Source organism: Cetorhinus maximus, chromosome 32 (genome assembly GCF_964194155.1).
Source record: "Cetorhinus maximus chromosome 32, sCetMax3.hap1.1, whole genome shotgun sequence".
NCBI lineage: Eukaryota > Metazoa > Chordata > Chondrichthyes > Lamniformes > Cetorhinidae > Cetorhinus > Cetorhinus maximus.
Genome location: NC_135910.1, coordinates 5,546,095 through 5,567,242, shown reverse-complemented (window position 1 = coordinate 5,567,242; position 21,148 = coordinate 5,546,095). Strand labels below are relative to the sequence as shown.

Below are 21,148 nucleotides of genomic sequence, written 5' to 3'. Positions count from 1 at the left end.
TGTGTTTTTGGTTCCACATTTCAAAATGGCGACCACCTACACCAATACCTGTGGTATACGTTTTATACTCAGCATATACAAGGCGGCACCTGTTATTTTGGAAGGAATGTCCGAGGCTTCAAAAGTCAACTTATACACCACGATCTCGAGTATCTGAGCAACTTTCCACACTGTCGGGTAGATGCTAATGTTCTAGCTGTACTGGATCTGTTTGGCTCAGGACCTGGATACTTTTGGAGCACAAGTCTTCAGTACTACAACTGGGATTTTGTCAGGACCCATAGTCATTGTGTGCAGGACACTTCACATGAAGTGAATTGAATTAGTTGAAGACTGGCATCTGTGTTGCAGGGGACCTCAGGAGTAGGCCGAGACGGGTCATCCACTCGACACTTCTGGCTGAAGATTGTTGCAAATGTTTCAACCTTGTCTTTTGCACTTGCGTGTTGAGCTCCACCATCATTGAGGATGGGGATAATTGTGGGGCCTCCTCCTCCAGTGAGTTGCTTAATTGTCCTGCACCATTCACAACTGGATGTGGCAGGACTGCAGAGCTTAGACCTGATCCGTTAATTGTGGGATTGCTTAGCGCTATCACATAGTGTTGTTCGGCACGCAAGTAGTCCTGTGTTGTAGCTTCACCGGGTTGACACCTCTTTTCCAAGGTATGCCCAGTGCTGCTCCTGGCAGGCTCTGCTGCACTCTTCATTGAACCAGGGTTGATCCTTTGGTTTGATAATAATGATAGAGTGGGGGATAGGCCAGACCATGAGGTTACAGATTGTGGTTGAGTACAATTCTGCTGCTGATGGCCCACAGCACCTCATGGATTCCCAGTTTTGACCTGCTGGTTCAATCTCATTTGGCATAGAGGCGATGCCACCCAACTGGACTTTGTCTCCACAAGAATGGGACGGTGGTCACTTCTACCCATACTGTCATGGATAGATGCATCTGTGACAGGTGGATTGATGAGAGAGAACAAACAGGTTCCCCCACGCCCACCACCCCAGACATTGAAGTCCCCCCACTCAGAGTACATTCTGTGCCCTTGTTACTATCAGTACCTCTTCCAAGTTGTTTTCAACATGGAGGAGCACTCATTAATCAACTAAGGGAGGGCAGTAGGTGGTAATCAGCAGCAGGTTTCCTTCTCATGTTTGACCTGATGCCATGAGACTTCATGGGCTCCAGAGAAAATGTTGAGGGCTCCCAGGCAACTCCCTCCCGACTGTGTACACTGTGCCACCACCTCTGCTGGGTCTGTCCTGCCAGTGGGACAGGACATACCCAAGGATGGTGATGGGGGAGTCTGGGACATTGGCTGAGAGGTATAATTTGTTCAGTGTGACTATGTCAGGCTGTTGCTTGGCTCGCCTGTGGGACAGCTCCCCCAATTTTGGCTCTAGCCCCCAGATGTTAGTAAGGTTGCCTGGGCTGACTGTGGCTTTGTCGTGTCTGTTAGTAGAATTCAAGCCGGTTGGTGAAGTCAAAACCAAGATGGAGCTTTTCGTGACTCAGAGTTTATTGAGGTCGTTCAGTCTGTCAGCTTGCCGCTCACACCCATTGTCCCAGCTGCTCCCTATGTATATCACAGGATCTGTACAGTGCAGAAGGAGGCCATTCGGCCCATCGAGTCTGCACTGGCTCTCTGAAAGAGTGTTCTTCCTCTTCCCACTCCCCTGCCTTATCCCCGTAACCTTGCACATTCTCTCTCTTTTCGGGTAGCAATTCAATTCCCTGTTGAATACCTCGATCGAACCTGCCCCCACCACCCTCTCAGGAAGTTTGTTCCAGACTCCAACCACTGGTTTTCTGGATGAAAATATTTTTCCTCACGTCACATTTACTCCTTTTGCCAATTATTTTGAATCTGTGCCCTCTAGTTCTTGATGTGCTCAAAGTGCTTAATTAAACAATGTCCTTCATCTGTGTATCTTAATAATATAACTGACATACTATTAACTGTTTCCAGTGCCTAGTTGATGCTGAGTGATCCATCCAGGCTTTTCTGTGGTAGTTTGACACAACTGAGTGGCTTGCTAGGGCATTTCAGAGGGGCAGTTAAGAGTCAGCCACATTGCTGTGGGTCTGGAGTCACATGTAGGCCAGACCGGGTAAGGACGGCAGATTTCCCTCCCTAAAGGGGTATTAGTGAACTAGATGGGTTTTTATGACATTCCTTTAGCTTTATTGTCACCATTACTGATACTAGCTTATCATGTTCGATTTCTTTAATTGAATTTAAATTCCCCAATCGCTGTGATAGGATTTAAATGCGGTGTCTCTAGATCATTAGTCAAGGTTTTAGGGGTTAGCAATTCAGTAGCCTAACCAATGTAGTGATGTACGTGATAATGGTGTCTCTGAGTGTGTGTGTCTGGCTGTGTCTCTGTCTGGCTGTTTGTGTGTGATGCTCATTGTGTTCACTACTGTCTCTGTTTCCTTCCCAGGTGGACGTGGCCTGTCAGTGCGACATTGAAGTTAACCTGATGTCGGGTGACCCTGGTCCTCTGTTTGACACCGAGATGCAAGCAGTCAGTGACAGGCTCCCCCAGGGTAAGGGAATGATCACTCTATCTCTCTCTCTCTCTCCCATCCACCCACCACAGTCAGCTGACACCAAGCATGAAACACAGGGAAGTTGGTGGGGGTCAGAGGTAGGGGATCAGAGATCACAAGTTTGGACAGGGCCAGAGGCCATGGATGGGGTCGTGGGGCAGAGTCACAAGGTGGGAGGTGGGATGCACCTCATGTCGGAGATGGGAGGGTTCAACGGGGAGGATCTGTCTGGGTGGGAGTAAGGATCTGGCCCGAGAGCCCTGGTGGGGCAATTCGGGGTTTGGGGTAGGAGCAGGGGGTATGGAGGTGCCGGGGGTGGTAGAGTTGAGATGGATGGACCTGTGGGTGAGGGTCTGTGAGTGCCTTTCCAGACAGGTAAGGGGAGGGGGATCTGAGAGGATGTTTATAAAAGTCAGATGATAAATTATGTGATTTTTTTTGGGGGTTCTAAAGGCATTTACAAAGTTCCAACCATCCAATCTTTGGCCTTCCATTCACCACAACGATTCTGCAGCTCCTGATTTATCTCCATCTTTGACATCCTAGTCCTTGATAAAACCATGGCGCTCTCTCACCCTGGTACAGCCCTCATCTCTGCTCTCTTAGGTCCAAGGGACGCAGACTTGAAAGGCTACGGTGGAGAACTGGTTTGGCCATTCACTGCCAGATTTGGCTGAACCATTTGAAACACTACCAGCCTATCAGACCAGTGCCAGCTCTTAAAATGAACCCATTAATCCCAATCCCTTTCCCCGTAGCTCTGCAAAGTTTTCCTTTTTAATTCTTTAGCCAAAACCCCCTTTGAACTGTATTATTAAATAGTCATTTGGTAGCACAGAACTTGGGTGTTGCTGAAAAAAGAGACATGTCAAAGCTTTTCATCTTGCATTCATCAGGACACTTTGGAAGAATTTTTCAACAATGTTAAACTAAATTGCTCTCACTACTTGGGTCAAAGTCCTGGGAGCTCCCTCCCTAACCGCGCTGTGGGTGTACCTATACCACATGGACTGCAGCGGTTCAAGAAGGCGGCTCACCACCACCTTCTCAAGGGCAGTTAGGGATGGGCAGTAAATGATGGCCTAGCCAGCGGTGCCACACTCATTGAAAGAATTTTCTTTAAAAACCTTTCAGGCAGCACAGTCCAGATCATAACACTCTGCGTTTATAGAAGAAAAAATAATAATTCTCACCTCCTAACTGGTTCTTTTGCCAATTATCTTAAATCCTTATCTCCTGGTTACTGAAGCCTCCTTGCCAGCGGGAACAATTTGTTATCATTTACTCTATTAAAACCCTTCCAAATCTTTGAGGTAGAGGTTGAAGGTGCCTATTAATAGCCTCCAGAAGCTTTGTAAAGTTTTCTTCCCTTTAACACTCCATTCTAACTGCCTCCATCCCATTAAATTTGATTCTAACAATTTTCTACAGCAGCCATTTGCTATTCTGATGATACAAATGAACTTCAAGAAATGCAAAGAGGACGTGAGAATCGAGAAGGGCTCAAAGCAGGGCCAGCCAATCATGGCAGATCACACCATTGCAGGGGTAAATCTCAACCTTCTTTATCTCCAGATGTTGCTTGTGATGAACAGACGATCGCAGAAACACTGAGGAAGACCAACGGACACTGTTGGATGTGGCAACATTTGGACTGGGAACAAACGAAAGGACGAGTCCACTCGGACTGGCTTCAGAGTCAGAGTCTAGGCCCCCAGGCAAGGGCCGGAGGCATGGGGCAGTGGCTACAGATGTTGGAGGTCAGTGAAGCTCATAAATTCCATTCACCACACTCTGTCAAACAGACAGATGCGTAATGTTTCATCGTTCCCCATGTCTCCTGTAGACACTGATTTTCATGGGGTACAGGTTCCCCACACACTGACTCTCACTGAGATACGGGTTCCCCCACACACTGACTCTCACTGGGATACGGGTTCCCACACACACTGACTCTCACTGGGGTACAGGTTCCACACACACTGACTCTCACTGGGGTACAGGTTCCACACACACTGACTCTCACTGGGGTACAGGTTCCACATGCACTGACACTCACTGGTATGGGTTCCACACATGGACACATACTCTTGACTCTCACTGGTGCACACATTATACACACACAAACAGGTGTGTACACACACACACACACACGTGCTTTGCAGAGTCTGAGGGAAATGGTGAGAAGCAGCGTATTCACCAGAGGAAGAGGTCAGATCCCTGGGGACATGTTACACACAAGGCAAGGTTTGTCAATGGATAACAGAATTGTGAATGAGTTATCAGAGATGGACATTGAGGCAGAGTGTCTGACTGGGTTCACAAGGCATTGGGAGTGTTTCTGGAGAATGAGGTGTTTGAGAAAATTGGGTGAGGTTGAAGGTTCTGGCCTTACTGATACATTTTTTAAAATAAGAAGTACAGAGTAAAACAAGGAAGTTCTCCAAAATCTTTTATAACTCGCTAGCTAAGCCCCAGCTGCAGAATTGTGACCAGTTGTGGACACCACACTTTAGGAAGGATGTCGAGGCCTTGGAGAGGATACAGAGGAACTCCACTAGCACAGTATTAGGTGACATTGAATTTTCGAAAGACTTGAGCCTCGCAAACTGGATGAATGTACCACCAACGAAGATGATGCACACCTCTAGAGTCAGATTAACATGGAGGTCCATGGTCGCAAATGCCCTCTTAGGGTGTGGTACCTGAAGAGAGAGAACCAGGTGATGAGCGTCTTCAGCTATGTGGAGATGCTGGAATTATTCTCCTTAGAGCAGAGAAGATTGAGGTGAATTTTGCTGGAGCCATTCAAATCATTAATGGCTTTGATAGAGTAAATAAGGAGAAACTGTTTCCATTGACAGAGTTGGAAGCCAGGCAATACAGATTAAGGCAAAAAGGCAAATAAACCCGGGGTGAAATGAGAGGATTTTTTTTCTCTCTTACACAGTGACTTATTGTGACTGGAAATTAACTTTCAAAAAGGAATTGGATAAATATTTGAAAAGTAGAAATTTGCAGGACAATGGCGTAAAAGCAGAGGGAATGAGTCTAATGAGAAAGCTCTTTCAAAGGGCCAGTACAGGCACAATGGGCCGAATGGCCTCCATCTGCCCTTTTAGAATCTATTAAAAGGGATGGATTTGAGCCTGCTGTGGGTCTGGGACACTGTGAAACAATTGCAGTTCTAATTTTGGATTCTCCGGGTCAATGCCACCAGGACTATTTGACTTGTCAAGTGTTCAGCCCAATGTCTTGGAAGGGGTTACGGCTTCAGGTGGACAGATGTCAAAATCGAACCCAGTTTGTGTTGCAATTCAGGAGATGTGGGACTCCAGCAATTAGCTTCTCAATCCCAGCAACCGGGATTTCCTCCCCTCGGAGACCGAGCAGGAGTTTCTCCTCAGGCAGCCAGCGACAGGACTGGCTCTGGACGGCGGACCCCGTCCAAGGGGAGGGTCAGGCACCCAGCCTGGCCGTCAGATCTCAGAACCAGGGGCAGGTCCAAACACCTGGTCTGCAAAGTGTGCTCAGAAGTGACACCACCTTGTGACAGAGATTGGGAGCTGGGACCTTGGGCCCAGTGCCTGGAGCTGAGACATGGGGCAGGATTTTCCCCTTGGCGGGTGGGCCTGAGATTGTCCACGAAACTGGCCACCACCTGCGATCGGGCCCCGACATCGTCTTCACACCGGCTGGCCGATTAATGGGACACAAATACAAAGCTTATAAGATTGTGTTTTTGGGGTTTTCATTTGGGGAAAATTCCAAGAATGAAGGGGATTCATGTGACCTGTTCAGAATTCTGCTGATGGTAAACCTTGGACGGTTTGATTGTTAAAGTTTAAAGAGGTTGTTTTGTTGGGGAGAGGGTGCAAGGTATTCACACTTCTCGGCAATGACAGAAGCATGTGTGCTGACAGCAGATAGACTGTTAGTCTCCAAAGTCCCAGAAAGGTGTTAAGAAAGTTTTGTAAATGGTTATACTTTAACTGTCTATTTAGTTTGAAGATAGAATGGTGTTGGAGTCTAAAGGATAGCTAATTAGCATTTCTATCTGGATACAAGACCTCTGTGATTCACATTACCATGGAGATGCGCTTTGAGAGGGGAAGGGTCCAAAGCATTTTGTAGGATCCGATTACAGACTTTCCAAACAATATCCCTGCAATTCGCAGAGAAGTCAGCCTGCCAGGATCAGAGAGAGAGAGAGAGAGAGAGAGAGAGCAAGAGCGAGACACAGAGAGAGCAAGAGCGAGACACAGAGAGAGCAAGAGCGAGACACAGAGAGAGCAAGAGCGAGACACAGAGAGAGCAAGAGCGAGACACAGAGAGAGCAAGAGCGAGACACAGAGAGAGCAAGAGCGAGACACAGAGAGAGCAAGAGCGAGACACAGAGAGAGCAAGAGCGAGACACAGAGAGAGCAAGAGCGAGACACAGAGAGAGCAAGAGCGAGACACAGAGAGAGCAAGAGCGAGACACAGAGAGAGCAAGAGCGAGACACAGAGAGAGCAAGAGCGAGACACAGAGAGAGCAAGAGCGAGACACAGAGAGAGCAAGAGCGAGACACAGAGAGAGCGAGCGAGACACAGAGAGAGCGAGCGAGACACAGAGAGAGCGAGCGAGACACAGAGAGAGAGAGCGAGACACAGAGAGAGCGAGCGAGACACAGAGAGAGAAGCTAGAGGCAGCCAGTCTCTATGATTCATCACGCAGAAATGCAGGTGGGAGCTTGCACTCAGATTGAAAAGACCAAATTCATGAGGATTGGGAAAAAGTCTGGAAAATTTGCCTAGCTTGAGCTAGAGGAAGAATCTCTAGGAAAATTCCTCGCTGTGAAAAACAGGCTAGGAAAGGAAAAGAATGGAAGTAAACCCTGGGGAGCTAAGAATCACTTTGAACTGGTTCGGGGAGAATTGAATGTCTACTTAAGGTCAGTGTAAAGTATAACCATGAAATTAGATTTTCAGTTGTGTTAAAAGTAAAGGGGGGAAAGTTCTGATCTGTAGTTAAAGTATAATTTGCCTACTCAAATGGTGCTTAGTCAACAGTGCTTTTATTTTGTTACAGTAAAAGTCTTAAAATGTGCAATCTTGCTGTCATCCTTTCAGCTATTCACTGAAAGTCCAAATTTCTTTTTTAAAGTTATTGGTCTTTACAGAAATTGTAGACTTGATGGTGGTTTTTAAGATTATGAAAGACCTTGATAGCGTAGATGTAGAGAAGATGTTTCCACTTGTGGTGAGACCAGAACCAGAGGCCATAAATACAAGATAGTCAATAATTAATCCAATAGGGACTTTGGAACATAGTTCCTTACCCAGAGTGGTTAAAATATAGCATTTGCTCCATTCAGGGAGTAGCTGAGGCAAATTGTTTAGATACATTTAAGGGGAAGCTGGAAAAACATGAGGGAGAAGGGAATAGGAGGATAAGCTGATTGAGTCAGATGAAGGCTGGGATGAGGCTCATGTGGAGCAGAAAAAACAAAATTGCCTGTTTCTGTGCGGACTTGATCTAACCTAGGTAGTGTGGGACTGCAGTCACAAGTCCCCAGGTAGTGTGAGGTACAAGGGAAGGAGCAAGGGAGAGGTACAGATAGAGAGGTACATGGAGGGGGGCGAGAGAGAGAGAGATACTGGGAGAGGGTGGGGGAGAGATGGGGGTACAGGGAAGAGGGGAAGGGGGTACGGAGGGGGAGGGGGGTACAGGGTGAGAGTGTAGCTGGGAGCTGGGTGCCCAGAAGAGTGAGTAGGGCACGAGATAGCGTCTGACTGGTGTGTAATGGAATTTATTTGAATCTCTTCAGTATTTAACTTTTCCCAACAGCCCAAACAGAAGCTGTGTGTGACAGGAGCAACTACGCTGGGAGTGACTGCAGAAGTTAACCGGCTGTGAGTAGAGATCTTTGCATATTACAGCACAACATTGTCTGTGTAGACTGTTTCAGAGTTACCTATTTAGCCCAACTCCCCCATTCTTGCCCTGTACACGTTGGTTAATAATAAACTTTAAAAAAACTCCCTAAAAAATGTGGCCTTCAAATTCCTCGGAATCTCCCACAGGGTCTCCAGATAAACACTGGGGGCTCCAGTCCTCTGGGTGCAATCCCAATCCAGGAGGTTCCTGATCCCTGTAACAGGCAGGTCCTCCCTGCACTCCTTGGTGGTGGAGTTTGGCTGGGGGGAAAGCCGGAGGACCACACCGGAGTTTCCAGTAGTCATAGCCTTGGAGGATTTAAGAACTGGTTTCTTCTTGGTGGTAATGAGGTGATCTCCTGAGGCCCTTACAGACTCTTAACCTGGGCAGGGTCGGCATTGGTGGATGGTCAAGGCCAGCAATGGTGGGGACTGGCAGGATAGTCGGCACTGGCGAGCAGGATCAGCACTGGTGGACACTGGCAGACAGATTCAGGACCATTGGTCAGCACTGGTGGACACTGGCATACAGGTTCAGCATTGACAGGCAGCGTGAGTGCTGGTGGACACTGGCAGGCAGATTCAGTATTGTTGGTCAGCACTAGTGGACACTAGCATACAGGTTCAGCATTGACAGGCAGGGTCAGTACTGGTGGACACCGTGTGCAAGCTCAGCACTGGTGGTAACTGGCATGCAGGGTCAGCACTGGTGGGCAGGGTCAGCACTGGTGGACACTGGCGAACAGGGTCAGCACTGGTGGCCACTGGCAGGCAGGGTCAGCACAGGTAGGCAAGGTCAGCACTGATGGACACTGGCAAACAGGGTCAGCACTGGTGGCCACTGGCAGGCACTGGTGGGCAGGGTCAGCACTGGTGGACACTGGCGAACAATGTCAGCACTGGTGGCCACTGGCAGACAGGGTCAGCACTGGCAGGCAAGGTCAGCACTGATGGACACTGGGCAGGCAGGGTCAGCACTGGAAGTGACTGGCAGGCACTGGCGGGTAGGGTCAGCACTGGCAGGCCATGTAATCACCAGTGAATGCTGATGGCTGTGATGGTGATCCATCAATTTTCACTCCCTTCTTCTTTATTCCTCAGCACAGATAGCTGAGAACTTTACAAACTCTCCCATGTCAGGGGTCTCTCTGTCCTAAGTGATGGGCACAAATTTACACCAATATCAGTTACATTCCTCCCATTAAATCACATGAGAGTTGTTCTGTGAAGAGAGATTGAGTAGAATTGGTCTATACTGTCTGGAGTTTAGAAGATAGGCGATTGCACTGAAACATAGAGTTATACTGCACAGAAACAGGCCCTTCAGCCCATCATGTCTGTGCTGGCCATCAAGCCCCTATCTATTCTAATCCCATTTTCCAGCACTTGGCACGTAGCCCTGTATGCTATGGCGTGGGGGTGGATTTCCCCCACATGGGGATGAATTTTTACGGGGGGACATATTGCTCGAATCCCCCCTTGCCTGCTGGTAGAAAAGTCAGTCGCGAATTCACCACTTTAAAAAAGGGCTGCCCCGCAGTGATGATGTGCTGGGGGCGGCCTTGACGAGATCATTGTGGGGCTTCCACCCATCAGGGGCAATAGCTGCCAGCCAACTGATTGGCCAGCGGCTGAGTAGTCCCAGCAGTGCCATCACTCAGTAGTGGGCAGTGCTGGGACTACGGGGGGAGTCCCAAGAAGGAAGACAACATCGTTACTGGACTAAGGTGAGTCTGGGGTTTTTGGTTGGGGAGGCGGGAGGGGGCAGATTTTGGAGGCTGGTGGGGGGAGTCCAAAAGGGATCAGCCATTTCGGACTGAGATGGGTTGTGAATCTTTAGATCTGTCATCCCCAGATGACAGATGGGGTTTTCAGTCATTGAATATATTCGAGGCCAAGATTGGTTTGGATTCGTGAGGAGGTAGGAGAATCGGCGGGAAAGTGTTGCGATGACGAAGATCGAGGGTTCGAGGGACCATATGGTCCACTCTTGCTCCTACTTATGTTTGCGTGTTATCAGATTAGTTCCACTCCCTCTCTCTGCCGTAACCCTGCCGGTACCCTGTCGGAAGCCATTTCAACAGTAACTTTCACTACCCTTTCACACAATGCATTCCAGATCACAACAGTCGCAGTTACTGATCACAGTGAACTGGGAAATTAGGTTAAGGGGTAGGTCAGTAGAGATGTACTGGCAGACATTTGGGGAGAGATTTCATAACATTCAGCAAAGGTGCATTCCAGTGAGAGAGAGACTTTAGGTGAAGGATGCACCATCCGTGGCTAACTAAGGAAATCAAAGATAGTATCAAATTGAAAGAAAAAGCATATAACTCGGCAAAGATGAGTGGCAGGTCAGAAGATTGGACAAAATTAAAAAACCAGCAAAGAATGACTAAAAATAATAATGAGGGAGAAATTAGGTTGTGAGGGAAAGCTAGATAGAAATATAAAAACAGATAGTAAGAGTTTCCACAGCTATTTAAAAAGGAAAAGAGTAACTAAAGTGAATGTTGGACCTCTAAGAGTGTGAGAATGAGGAATTAATAATGGAAAATAAGGAAATGACCGATGAAATGAACAGATATTTTGCATCTGTCTTCACTGTAGAGAATACAAATAACATCCCAGAAATAATTGTAAATCAAGAGATGAATGGTATTAAGAAAATTATTAGAACTAAAGGCTGACAAGTCCCCAAGTCCTGATGGATTTCAACCTAGGGTCTTAAAAGAAGTGGCTGTGGAGATAGTAGATGTACTGGTTTTAATTTTCCAAAATTCCCTAGATTTTGGAAAGGTCCCATCAGGTTGCAAAATGGTGAATGCAACTTCTCTATTCAAGAAAGGAGGGAGATAGAAAGCAGGAAACTACATGCCTAACATCTGTCATAGATTCTAGCATTTTCCCTATTATTAAGGAGATTATCTCAGGGCACTTAGAAAATCTTATTGCAATCAGGCAGAGTCCACATGATTTTGCGAAAGGGGAACCATGTTTGACTAATTTGTTAGAGCTGTTTGAGGATGTAACAAGCAACGTGGGTAAAGGGGAACCTGTAGATGTGGTGCATTTGGATTTCCAAAAGACATATAAGGTGCCACATCAAAGGTTACTTACAAAGTAAGAGCTCATGGTGTAAGGAGTAACATATTAGCGTGGATAGAGGATTGGTTAGTTAACCAGAGGCAGAGTGTAGGGATAAATGGGTCATTTCCAGGTCGGCAAGCTGTAACTAATGGAGTGCCACAGGGATAAGTGGTGGGGCCTCAACTATTTACAATCTATATCAATAACTTGGACAAAGGGACCAAATGTATGGTTGCTAGATTTGCTGGTGACACAAAGATAGGTACAAGAGTGAGTTGTGAAGTGGACATAAGGATGGGTAACTGAGTGAGCATGGAGGTCTTGTAGTGCAGTGGTAGTGTTCCTACTTCTGAGCCAGAAGCTTCAGGTTCAAGTCGGACTTCATGGTCACAAAAGGTACATTCATAATTTGGCCAAACAGGTTGATTGTCAGTCTCTAAATCCTTCCAATATACCTGATGGCAGGCAGTAGGAACCAGAGAGTTTCCTGGTCAGCCATACTGCAGAAGGCAACGGCAAACCACTGCAGTACTTTGCCAAGCATAATCATGGACCAATCCAATGGAATTCCTAGGGCATGGTACCAGAAAGAAGTGAGTGGGCAAAAATTTGGCAGATGGGGTATCATGTAGGAAAATGTGAACGTGTCCATTTTGGTAGAAAGAATGGAGAGACTGCAGAACTCTATGGTACAAAGGGTGTCCCGGTACATAGATCGTAGAAAGTTAGTTTGCAGATATAGCAAGTGATTTGGAAGGCAAATGGAATGTTGTCATTTATTACAAGGGGAATAGAATATAAAAGTAGGGATGTTTCCCTACAGTTGTACAGGGTTTTGGTGAGACCACATCTGGAGTACTGTGTACAGTTTTGGTCTCCTTACTTAGGACATAATTGCATTAGAAGCAGTGCACATAATGTTCACTCCACTGATTCCTGGGATGAACGAGTTGTCTTGTGTAGAAAGGTTGGACAGGTTGGGCCTGTATCCTTTGGAGTTTAGAAAAATGAGATACTGAGGGAATTGACAGGGTGGATGCTCAGAGGGTGTTTCCCATCATGGGAGAGACTAGAACTAGGGGACACAGTTTAAAATAAGGGATCTCCCATCTAAGGCTGAGTTGAGATTTTTTTTTCTGAGAGTCACTAGTCTGTGGAATTCTCTTCCTCAGAGTGGTGGAGACGGGGTCATTGAATATTTTTGAGTTAGATTCTTGATTGACGAGGGAGTCAAAGGGTATGGGGGTAGACAGGAAAGTGGATTTGAGGAGGGTTGATAAGTAAGTTCGTGGATGACATGAAAATTGGTGGAGTGGTAAATAGTGAGGAGGATAGCCTTAGATTACAGGAGGATATAAATGGGCTGATCAGTGGCAAATGGAATTTAATCCAGATAAGTGTGAGGTGATGCATTTGGGCAGGACAAACAGGGCACGGGAACACACGATGAATGGTAGGACCCTGGGAAGTACAGAGGTTCAGAGGGACCTTGGTGTGCATGTCCACCGGTCCCTTAAGGTAGCGGGACAGGTAGATAAGGTGGTTAAGAAGGCATATGGGATACTTGCCTTTATTAGCCAAGGCATAGAATATAAGAGCAGGGAGGTTATGCTGGAACTGTATAAAACGCTGCTTAGGCCACAGATAGAATATTGCGTGCAATTCTGGAATCCGCATTATAGGAAGGATGTGATTGCACTAGAGAGAGTGCAAAGTAGATTTACCAGGATGTTGCTTGAGCTGGAGAGTTTTAGTTATGAGGAGAGATTGGATAAACTGGGGTTATTTTCCTTGGAGCAGAGGAGATTGAAGGGAGACATGATTGAGGTGTATAAAATTGAGTGGTATAGATAGGGTAGACAGGAAGGAACTTTTCCCTTGGTGGAGGGATCAATAACCAGGGGGCATAGATTTAACGTAAGGGGCAGGAGGCTTAGAGGGGATGTGAGGAAGAATTTTTTCACCCAGTAGGTAGTGGGAATCTGGAACTCACTGCCTGAAAGGGTGATAGAGGCAGAAACCCTCATAACATTTAAGACGTATTTGGATGTGCACTTGCAATGCCATGGCATACCAGACTGTGGGCCTAGTGCTGGAAAATGGGATTATAATAGTTGGGTACTTGTTTGAGCGGTGCAGACTCGATGGGCCAAAGGGCCTTTTTCTGTGCAGTAGACCTCTATGACTATGACTGTAATCAGATCAGCCATGATCTTATCAAATGACAAAGCAGGCTCGAAGGGCTGAATGGCCTACTCCTGATCCTAATTCGAATATTCATGACTTGGTGTGTGAAAAATAGCTGCTGGTTCTTTGGCCAATGCCCTCTGGTTACTGGCCCTCCTGCCGCTGGAAAACATGTTGACTCTATATCTACCTCCATGATTTTGAACACCTCTTGGTCAAATCTCCTCTTCACCTTTCTCTGCTCTGAGAAAAACAATCCTAGTTTCTCTACTTTACCCAGTTTTGGAATTCGGCCCTGATGTGCATTTCCTGGTAATGACGTATATCCTTCCCTTGCCTCAATGACCTTGTGCATCAGGGGCCAATGTATCACATCTTCAGATTTCCACAGACAAGCTGGGATCCCACTGGAGCTCTGGCAAGTTCTCTGCTTCAACCTTCCTCTCAACTTGAAGCAAAAGACTCGATCTCTTGAACAGAGGATCACTATCATTTTCTGTCCAACCCACGGCTTATAATTATTCAGTCATTTTGTCCTCCAACTAGAGGAGTACTCATTACTGCAATCTCCTTTTCTGTCTCCAATACATGAAGTGACGCAGCTTTCTCAGCCTCAGTGGTTCTGCTGATGTGACTGGGATGCTTTGCAGATGGTAAATTTCTATTTTTCAATATTTTCTAGAGGCTTTATATCCTGCATTAATTTAACTCTTTTTGCAAGTTGGTTTTACGCGGATTACGATCACATTTCACAGTGATTTTTCTTTACAATCAAAGGCTGAAGTAATCACCTGCACTAGCCAATGGACAATGTTCAACCTGCACTAAGGTCCTCGATAATAACTTGTATTTATACAGCACCTTTAACCTAGTAAAAAGAAGTCCAAGGTGTTTCAAAGGAGTGTTATCGGACAAAATCTGACAACAAGGTATGTTAGAAAATACTGGCACAGAAGACCAAAGACTTGGTGGAAGCAAGAGGTTTTAAGAAGCATCTTAAAGGAGGCTAGAGGGAGAGGTTTAGAAAGGGAATTCCAGAGCTTGGAGTCTCAGCAGCTAAAGGCATGACCACCAATGGAGGAGCAATGAAAGTCAGGGGTGCTCAAAAGAGATCAAAATTGGAAATGTACAGGTATCTCAGATGGTTGTAGGGCTGAGAAGATTATAGAGGTAGGGAAGGGCGAGGCCATGGAGGGATTGGAATGCGAGGATGAGAATTTTAAAATCAAGGTGCTCCTTAACCAGGAGCCAATGTAGGTTGATGAGCACTGGGATGTTGGGTGAACGGGACTTGGTACTAGTTAGCAAAGTGACAGCAGGGTTCTAGAAAATGGAAACCCATTGATTTAATTAAGGGGAAAGTGGTGGTATGGATACAAAATTAACTCAGTGACAGGAAGCAAGTATGGATGTTTTCAGACTGGGAGGTGGTTTGCAGCATTGTTCCCTGCAGATCAGTTATAGGCAACATTCTTGTAAATCTCCTCTGTACTTTCTCCACAGCAATTCTGTCCTTCCTGTAATGTAGTGACCAGAACTATACACACAATTCCGGCTGTGGCCTGACCAGTGTTTTATACAGTTCCATCATCACATTCCTGCTTCTCACTTCCTCCACCCCTCCCAATATCGTCCCATTTATTGTGTATTCTGTAGCTTTGTTTGCCCTCCCCAAATGCATTACCTCACAATTCTCCAGACTGAACTCCATCTGACACTTTTCCACCCACTCAACCAAACTATAGATATCATTCTGGAGTTGACAGCTATCCTCTTCACCATCAACTACATGGCCAATCTTTGTGTCATGTACAAATTTCCCAATCATGCTACCCACATTAAAGTCCAAATCATTAATATATACAACAGCAAGGGACCCAACACTGAGCCCTGTGGAACACCACTGGAAACCTTTTCCAATCACAAAAACATCCATCAACCATTCCTGACAACTCTCTGAAAATCTGATGGAAGCGGATTCCATAAATAATTTTTTAAGATAATTGAAAATGAGGAACTTGCAGGGGTATGGACAAAAAGTGGAGAGGAGGGGCCAAGCCTAACTTCTTTCCAAGAACTAGCACTGTCAAGATGGGCCAAATGGCCTCCCTCTGCTGTAAGTTTCTATGGTTCTAGCTAAATGGAACCACTGGGCCTCGGGCATTTACCTTTCCCTAGTGGCGTGAGGGCTGCCTCAGTGTAACTGGTTCTGCCTCAAGCCTGCCTTCATTCCCCTGGAATTTTGGGGTTAAGGTACATACAGACAGGGTAGTCCAAAAAGTTCTGATACCTGACTGTGGCATAGTTGAGCAGGGTTGGTTGGCCAGGTGAGTGAATGTGGCACTGAGGGTGGTCTCTCCAGTAATTCCTGACGTGAAAGCTCAGGTCAATCTCTAGCACCAGTTTTGATTGGCTGTTGTGAAATGTTCCAATAATTAGATATGCATTTGAGCCAACTGGATCTCATCAGGGTGGTCCTGAAACTCTGCCTGGCCTGCACCCAACCAAAATGGTGGGAGAAAGGATTGGGGGAGTAAGAGAAATGAGGGAAAGGGAATGAGACCAAGTCGGGGCTGGCATCAGGGGACAGAGATGGAGTGCAGGGAGAGGGGAGACAGGGGGCACAGTGACTGGGTGACATCTCCTACAGATGCTCCAGTGAGAAAGATGGAGATATGATGGTCTTGCTACCAGGTGGAAAGTAACTACAGATAGAGTCGCACACAGAGCCAGTATGAGTGTTGTGGTAATCTGAGGTGTAATTCACCTTTTAAGAAACTGAGCAAATTTGACCACGTGACTGTAAGACCCAATAGCTGTGTAGCGCGGGCTACCATGTAAATGTTAGTCTAGAGTACTTCACATCCGTCTTCAGCCAAGAGAATGAGGATGAAGGTATCGAACTCGGGGAGAGAGATTGAGGGGTTCTTGAGCAAATTGATATAGGGAGTGACAAGGTATTGGAGGTGTTGGCAGGCTTAAAAGTGGACAAATCTCCAGGTGCGGATGATTTGTATCCCAGACTGCTGAGGGAGGCAAGGGAGGAGATCGCAGGGGCTCTGACCCAAATTTTTAATTCCTCTCTGGCCACGGGGAGGTGCCAGAGGACTGGAGAACAGCTAATATGGTTCTGCTATTTAAGAAGGGTTGTAGAGATAAGCCAGGGAACTACAGACCAGTGAGTCTCACGTCAGTGGTAGGGAAACTATTGGAGAAAATTCCGAAGGAGAGAATCTATCTCCACTTGGAGAGGGAAGGTTTGATCAGGGATAGTCAGCATGGCCTTGTCAGAGAGAGGTCATGCCTAACAAATTTGATTGAATTTTTTGAGGAGGTGACCAGGTGTGTAGATGAGGGTAGTGCAGTTGATGTAGTTTATATGGATTTCAGCAAAGCCTTTGACAAGGTCCCACATGGGATACTTATAAAGAAGGCAAATGCACATGGGCTACAGGGTAATTTGATAAGGTGGATTCAAAATTGGCTTAGTTGTAGGAGACAGAGGGTGATGACAGAAGGATGCTTTAGTGACTGGAAGCCAGTGTCCAGTGGCGTACCACAGGGATCTGTGCTGGGTCCCCTATTATTCGTCATTTATATAAACGACATAGATGACAATGTGGGGGGTAGAATTAGTAAGTTTGCCGATGACTCAAAGATTGGCCGGGTGGTTAAGAGTGTGGTTGAGTGTCTTGGGCTACAGGAAGATGTAGGTGGGATGGTCAAATGGGCAGATAAGTGGCAGATCGAATTTAACCCTGAAAAGTGTGAGGTGATACACTTTGGAAGGAGTAATCTGACAAGGAAGTATTCAATGAATGGCATGACACTAGGAAGTTCTGAGGAACAAAGGGACCTTGGCGTGTGTGTCCATAGATCTCTGAAGGCGGAGAGGCATGTTAGTGGGGTGGTGAAAAAGGCATATGGGACACTTGCCTTTATCAATCGAGGCATAGATTATAAAAGTAGGGAGGTCATGTTGGACTTGTATTGAACCCTGGTGAGGCCACAGCTGGAGTACTGTGTGCAGTTCTGTCGCCACATTATAGGAAGGATGTGATTGCACTGGAGGGGGTACAGAGGAGATTCACCAGGATGTTGCTTGGGATGAAACATTTAAGTTATGAAGAGAGGTTGGATAGACTTGGGTTGTTTTCACTGGAGCAGAGAAGACTGAGGGGCGACCTGATCGAGGTGTACAAGATTATGAGGGGCATGGACAGGGTGGATAGGGAGCAGCTGATCCCCTTAGTTGAAGGGTCAGTCACGAGGGGACACAAGTTCAAGATGAGGGGCAGGAGGTTTAGGGTGGATGTGAGGAAAATCTTTTTTACCCAAATGGCGGTGAGGGTCTGGAATGCGCTGCCAGGGAGGGAGGTGGAGGCGGGTTGCCTCACATCCTTTAAAAAGTACCTGGATGAGCACTTGGCACGTCATAACATTCAAGGCTACGGGCTAAGTGCTGGTAAATGGGATTAGGTAGGTAGGTCAGGTGTTTCTCACGTGTCGATGCAGACTCGATGGGCCAAAGGGCCTCTTCTGCACTGTGTAATTATGTGATTCTGAGAGTAGAGTCTGGCTGGAGAAGCACATATCATGTTAATGCTCTGTTGTTTGTGTAAATAAATATTATGTGCTTCATTTCATATTGGTCTCTGCATCTGCCGTATATTGCAATCAAACCTGCCTACTGACATACATGCAACTGGTTCACGAGCAAAGCAACCCATAGTCAAATCATAACAAGAGTGCTGTACGGGCTCTAACACTGTCCCTTCTCAATGTTTACACCTTATAGCGAGTAAGATTTGGAGCCTGTTCAGTATTAGCCTTAATCCCAATCGCTGCCCAGGGTAATGCTCACTGTGTTGTGTTTTTCAGGCTGCACGTTCCATCTACTCCTTTGGCCGGGAAAGGTTTGCCCTACGTCCATCCTGTCCACTCCCTCCAGCCTCTACTCATTGCCATTATTCTGTTGCTGGTACTTGTGCTGATGATTGTCCTCCTCTTTGTGCTTCCTGCTGTGATACAGGAGTGTAACTGGCACCGGAGAAATACCTTTCAACCGTTTCATTTCACGCTGACCTACATTAATGGTCCACCACCAACGTAACTGGAGAATTTTAGACCTTCCACCTACCCAGAGCCCGATGGCAGAATGAGGGTCAATGACTGAAGAATCTGCTCTCGACGTGAACATTGCAGCTGAGCGCTGACTCCTGTCCGAGGCGCTCGAGCAGAGTGCGGCCCAACCTTCGAGTGGGCGTCCAGTTCAGGATCACAGATTCATTCTCCAGGGTCACAGACGAGAACCAGGCTGGAATGGGCCGGATTAAGGCCAGGTCGTGGCCGGATATTGGGACTGAGGCCAGCAATGTGTGAATCCGGAATGCTGTGTGTTGTTCCCTCCCCCGGTGTCTGGCTGACCTGCTGACTGTTTCCACCATTTGGTCTTTTGTTTCAGGGTTCTGCATCTGATTCTGTTACCTTGAGTCAACGCAAGAGTGGCATCTGCGGAGTGGCATGCCCCACCACTTGCAGAGTATCCCCCCCGCCCCACCCCTAGAGTACCAAACCCCACAGTGACTTGCCCATTTAATGATTCCAGAGTAACGATCCCAGAGTAACAATTCCCATAGTGACTCCCTCCAGAGTAACACTTCCCTGAGTGCTACTCTGAGTCATGCCCCCAAAGTAAATGCCCGTCCTCCCATAGAGTGAACTCTCCTCCACGGAGTGACGCCAAATTACCAATCTGAGCAGCTCGCTGGCGTAGTGACTGATGACCCTGTTCGGGGAGATGGTAGCTCAAGGTCTCCAGTGGCTGAGCCCCTGAGTATATTCAATATTTTACAAATCTAGCCCCAGGTTTTACTGTCAGGGAGGGCAGTCTGGGGACTGGGGGGTGATGGTCGGGGTTTGCTGGTCTACAGGCTCAATGGTGGACAGAATGAAGGAAAGGGGAGGTGGGAAATGGTCAGCTGCACATTAAAAGTTGTGTGACTTAAATGAGGAACAGCCGATGATAAAATGACAGAAGCAAGAAAATAAAAGATTTGAATTTTGTCCCTCGTTTTCTTTAATTTAGTTTATTTAGTTGCCCAAAAGAGTATAAGATTTGAATGTGACTCGGGGCCCATTCAATCAGAACATTTGAGTAGCAGAGTCCCATGGACTGGCAGACAGCGGGGGTGCAGATCCACTCCCCCATTGACGGTGAACGGGGAAATAAGGGTGGGGCTGGGGAGGGGTGGGGAGGCGGAACAGGGGTGGTGGTGAGGATGGGTGTGGGGGAGGGAGTTGGTGTGGGAGTGCAGAGGGGAAAGGCGGGAGGAGAGGGGGAGTGAGGAGGGAAAGTAAGAACGGAGAAACCTTGTGGGTGTTTGTGCAAATATCTTTGAAGATGACAGGACGGATTAACAGAGCAGTTAATTAGCATATGAGATCCTGGGCTTTATCGATAAAGGCATTGATTACAAAGGCAGTCATGCCAAACCTTATGTAAAACACTAGCTGGGCTGGAGTACAATGATAGAGGTGTTTAAAAACCTTGAAAGGTTTAGATATATAAAAGAGAGGCACTGTTTCCAATGGCTGTATTGGGGTTAGAGGGGACAGATTTAAAGTGATTGGCCAAGGAGGAATAACCTTTCGTACCCAACGAGCGGTTAGGATCTGGAAGGCGCTCCCTGCTGCAGCCTTGGACACAGGTTCAATCGTAGCTTTCAAAGGGGAATTGGATAAATACCGGAAAGAGGAAAAAGGTGGCAGAGATATGGAGAAAGAGTGTGGGAGTGCCCAAAGTGTCGGTGCAGAGGTGATGCATCCTCCTGTGATGTATGATTCCAGGAATCTGTGGTCCAGATAAAAATCTCGAATCCCTCGATTAAATTCCAGCCTGTAAATCAATCCTAGGATTAGGGCAAGGGAGGGGAGAGAGCTGTTGCAGTCTTGATGGGCTGAATGGCTGCTTTCTGTGCTGAATCATAGATTGGTTACAATGGGTTGCGGGGGTGGGGGAGACAGTGGGATGGGGAAGTCTAGATTGGGGAGGGTTTGGTAGTGGGAGGATGGGGTGATTAATGTGTTGGGAGGATGGGGGGGGGGGGGGGGGGGGGAGTAGTTTCTGAGGTCCAGCTGGCAAGGCAATGAGGGTGGGGTTGTGCGAGTTGGTTGGGGTGTGTTAGGATTGGGAGGGGAGGGTGACACAGGCAATCATCTACTGGTATTCAGCTCGACCTGGGCTCTGTTATTGAGGCTTCACACCCCCAGCACACCTCAGGGTGCCAGGGATGGTCAGTGCATTCTACATTCGCAGCAGCAGAGCTGAATTGGTTCCAGTTCCTTCGGTATTTGCTTCAGTTGCAGTGCAAACACCTGGTGTTGAGGC

At 47.0% G+C, this 21,148-nt stretch overlaps 1 protein-coding gene across 4 annotated transcripts in view; it reads left to right on the top strand.

The window, feature by feature from the left end:
• LOC144671347 (nesprin-2-like) overlaps nt 1–20,654 on the top strand; it is a 55,168-nt gene extending 34,514 nt beyond the window's left edge. For 3 of the 4 annotated variants that reach the window (XM_078533191.1, XM_078533189.1, XM_078533190.1), the window contains 4 exons: nt 2,454–2,559; nt 3,994–4,322; nt 8,393–8,457; nt 18,640–20,654. In XM_078533191.1, coding sequence (XP_078389317.1) covers nt 2,454–2,559; nt 3,994–4,322; nt 8,393–8,457; nt 18,640–18,871 — 732 coding nt within the window. In that variant the 3' untranslated portion in view covers nt 18,872–20,654. The remainder of the gene's footprint in view (nt 1–2,453; nt 2,560–3,993; nt 4,323–8,392; nt 8,458–18,639) is intronic. The other variant, XM_078533192.1, reaches the window with a different exon arrangement.
• Nucleotides 20,655–21,148: the final 494 nt, after the last annotated feature.